This window comes from Seriola lalandi, unplaced genomic scaffold (genome assembly GCF_002814215.2).
Source record: "Seriola lalandi dorsalis isolate HSWRI2012SDOR001 ecotype SW California unplaced genomic scaffold, Sedor1 jcf7180002054921, whole genome shotgun sequence".
Classification (NCBI taxonomy): domain Eukaryota; kingdom Metazoa; phylum Chordata; class Actinopteri; order Carangiformes; family Carangidae; genus Seriola; species Seriola lalandi.
Genome location: NW_019525473.1, coordinates 107967 through 111446, shown reverse-complemented (window position 1 = coordinate 111446; position 3480 = coordinate 107967). Strand labels below are relative to the sequence as shown.

At 44.6% G+C, this 3480-nt stretch overlaps 1 protein-coding gene across 1 annotated transcript in view; it reads left to right on the top strand.

Moving 5' to 3' along the window:
- The first annotated feature begins 443 nt into the window (after positions 1 to 443).
- The window catches only part of LOC111673568 (sodium/potassium/calcium exchanger 3-like), a 55806-nt gene continuing 52769 nt past the window's right edge, over positions 444 to 3480 (top strand). Inside the window, exon 1 of the mRNA XM_023431369.2 lies at positions 444 to 901. Coding sequence (XP_023287137.1) covers positions 706 to 901 — 196 coding nt within the window. The 5' untranslated portion in view covers positions 444 to 705. The remainder of the gene's footprint in view (positions 902 to 3480) is intronic.

Genomic DNA, 3480 nt, shown 5'->3' with positions numbered 1-3480 from the left:
CACTCTGCAGCCCCCCTCAGGCCTAGAGAGCATTTTAGCTTCTTTCAGCTCATTGTTCTGGTTTTAGGGCAGCAACTGAATTGTTTTGGTTTTGGCTCTCATCCACCTTGTTTCCAGATGAAAATCAGGTGATGCAGCTTTAATGACTGTCAATCTTAAGAATAATGAATAAAAAAACAAACCGAAAGTACATAATAGATAAAATGTCATAAGGGTGAAAATGTCCTTGTACAAATATTGATCACGCATATAAGAAACTTATTTTTCCAATGAAATTATACAAATTTTTGACCTGGGTTTCACTTTGTCATTTTGTGTGTATGTGTGTTTGTGTGTGTGCGCGCGCGCCCCCACGCACGCACCCACCCACCCCCCACCCCCTTTCTCTCTCTCTCTCTCTCTGTGTCTCGCTGCCTCAACACTCAGCAGACGGACGCATCCGTCCTCTGCCGTACTACTTCCAAAACCACATTTCACCATGACACAAGAAGACAACCCCAGCTCAGCCTGACGTGCGCAGTGTTTGCCAAACAGCCTTCACAGCATCCCAGCAGCACCAATTTCCAACTTTTTTTTTTCTTTAATCATTCCCCCCTGCTCCCTTGAAACCCCTCCCCTGTACTTTTTCATCCGTTCCCGAGAGATAAGTCAGTTCCCTGGAAAGGAGGTTGATCGCTTTTTTTTTCCTCCTCTTCGGGGATCAGCATGGATGTGGCAGCGGTAGAGGGGATGTCTCTGCCGGGTATCCGACTCCGGAATCGGCCGACGCAAGTGATGCCGAACCAGAAAAAGGTCAAAGCGAGGCGGAAAAGGCGAAAGGAGTTGGTTTTAATCCAGATATGCTTGTTTGGCGGCTTGCTGCTGGTCGTGAAGGGGCTTTCCTACTTAGCGGAAAATTCAGGTGAGGATTTATCCGCTTTTTCAGCTCCCGCAAGGAGCACTGGGATGCCGGTGAAGCAGAGCTGCATTCCCCAGCAGTTAGCCTGTTTCACTACTGTTCCTCTGCCACTAACATTTCTTCACAGTTAATTGATATGATTTTGTTCCTTCTCGGTCACAAATATACAACTGTAATGTAAATTAGTGCAGACAGCTGCATTGTGACAAACAGCATCTCCCTGTTATCACTTGTACTTAATGCTACTCTTAATATTCCTACCTGGACATATAGTGTGCATCACTTACTCAGTTTCTAATTGATCTGCATGGTTGTAAAATGTGACATGGTGTCTTTGCCTGTTCTTATAGGAAAAGTTTTGCTCTGCTGCGTTTATGTTCTAACTGAACTCGACAGTTTTTCTGAGCTCATCTTCCCATACATAAGAATAACCCAGAAAAGTGTGTGTCTCATACCATTTGCTGGAATAAGACTGAAACCTTTGCATTTTGCTATTCTGTTAAAAGGGGCATGAACCAAATACTTAAAGAGACTGGTGTCCTTTTAGAGTTCGCTTTTGCCTCAACTTGACATGACAAAAAATTGGGGCAAATGCCAAGGCGCCACTGCAGTCATACAGGTACATAGGTACACAGTAGGTTATAATGGGAATTCATCTGAGCTTTAACTATGGGGAAGTATTCTGAGCTGGGGGATGCAGAGGCTCTTGCATGTTCAGGTGTTTTAGCTGCAGAGCGGTGAAATCAGGGCAATGAGTCCCAGGGTATAGGCCTACACCTCTCCCAAGTTACTGCAAATGGTTACGCAGTGTTCCTCTCCCTCTCTCTGACTTCACTCCACAGCCGTGCTGACATGCATGTTAAATGACTGCCGAAGCATCAAAATGCTAATGAGACCCTGATAATAAATAAGTGCATACTTCCTAACAGCAAACATATGCACCACTTGACTTGATGTCTGCGTGTTCCTCTTGTTCTCTTTGTACCTCTCATTGACTGTGCCCCCAACACTCCACTTGATTACTGAGTCAGCATCAGCTAAAGTGAGAGGTATTTATCACTTCCCATGGACAGAAGGCCTGCATGAATATTCATACACTCATGATTTGTGCATCATCAGTGCGACTCATTCCCCCCCCCTTTCCTCCCCGCTTCCTTTCCTGGTTGCATGGAAATGCAACAGTGCTGCTCTCCGCATGTGTTCAAAATTAGAGGCGGACGAGAAATGACACTGGGACATTTAATGCATTTCCCTTGTCCCCATTGTGTTCTTGTTAACTCTTTGTCAGCTTGCCGCAGTATCAATTAGAGTTGATTATTTATGATGCGCTTAATGAAGTTCTGCTAAATTGAGCTTGGTGTTGTGGAGCTGGAAGCGGAGCACTCAACACCTCCTCACCGTGGCACATTAATCATTCCCAAACTCGTCTTCTCCTCTCTGTGTGCAAGATAGCGAGAACATAGAAGGTACAGCGCCGGCACGCATACCTCGCTGCTGGTGTAGCTGCTGTGTGTGGTGTAATGAAGGTGAGGCCAGGTGAAAAGTTCAGCCATGCCCTGAGGGCTATTGAATAACTGGGCTTTTTAATTCTATTTGAATCCCTCTCTTAGGCCAGACTTGTAGTTGGCAGGGTGGAAAGGGCAGAGTGCTCCTGCTGAGCTCTCTGAAGTATGAAATGAATTCATTGGTGTTGCTGCTGTCTTGAAGAATGTGCAGATGTAGCCACAGTGGGAGCCTCACGTTGAGTGCTGCACTGTTGCTGTACCCCCCCAAGAGGATTTTGTTTTGGAAAATCATGAAATTCCCCTTCAATGTATGAATTGGGGGGGGGGGAGTTACCAAACTGACACATCTGTGGTGCACTCCTCCAGCTGTTCACTACCCTACCATTACATAAAGAATCAAACTTTAATGTGACAGAGAGCACAATCCTGGTCATTAAAAATAAAACAAATTGCTTGACATGCACTTTGCTACCTGCAGCATTTGAAAGACACAAACTTGTAACTTATACATAGAAACTAAAAAGGCCCAGCTTTACTGTTGCACCGAAGAGGTCTTCTGCATAAGGACTTGGTATTGAATATCCTTGCTTAGTACTTGTTTGATATTGACTAAAATATGTCCTATTATTGTTAAGCATCAAAAGTTGTCATTGCGTGCTTGCTGAGATTCATCCTCTAATTAGCAAGTTTAGGCTGTCAAAGGTGAAAGTTGACCGATGTGTGAGACATGTGATGAAATCCTTGATAGTAAATGAATAATGGTGGTCTTGGTTTGTACTTTTGCCAGTGGTCAATATAGAGCTTTGACAGCCTGCGTTAAAATGAACAAACATACAATACTTAAACACATAACAAAAGCATAATAATCCGAAGGGCAGTAGAATCAGTAGTGAGGATTTGCATGAGAGTGGACCAAGTGTTGTAACTGCATGAAAACAAGATGAAACAAAGGAACTAATGAGGGGCTAAAACAACATAACTAGGTCCAGGTGATACCAGTCATACAGGCAGACAAAACCAGGTTGACAGGAAAGGGCAGGGGTCCTCACTTCCCTTAAGCCCTGCCGCCCCCCCCCC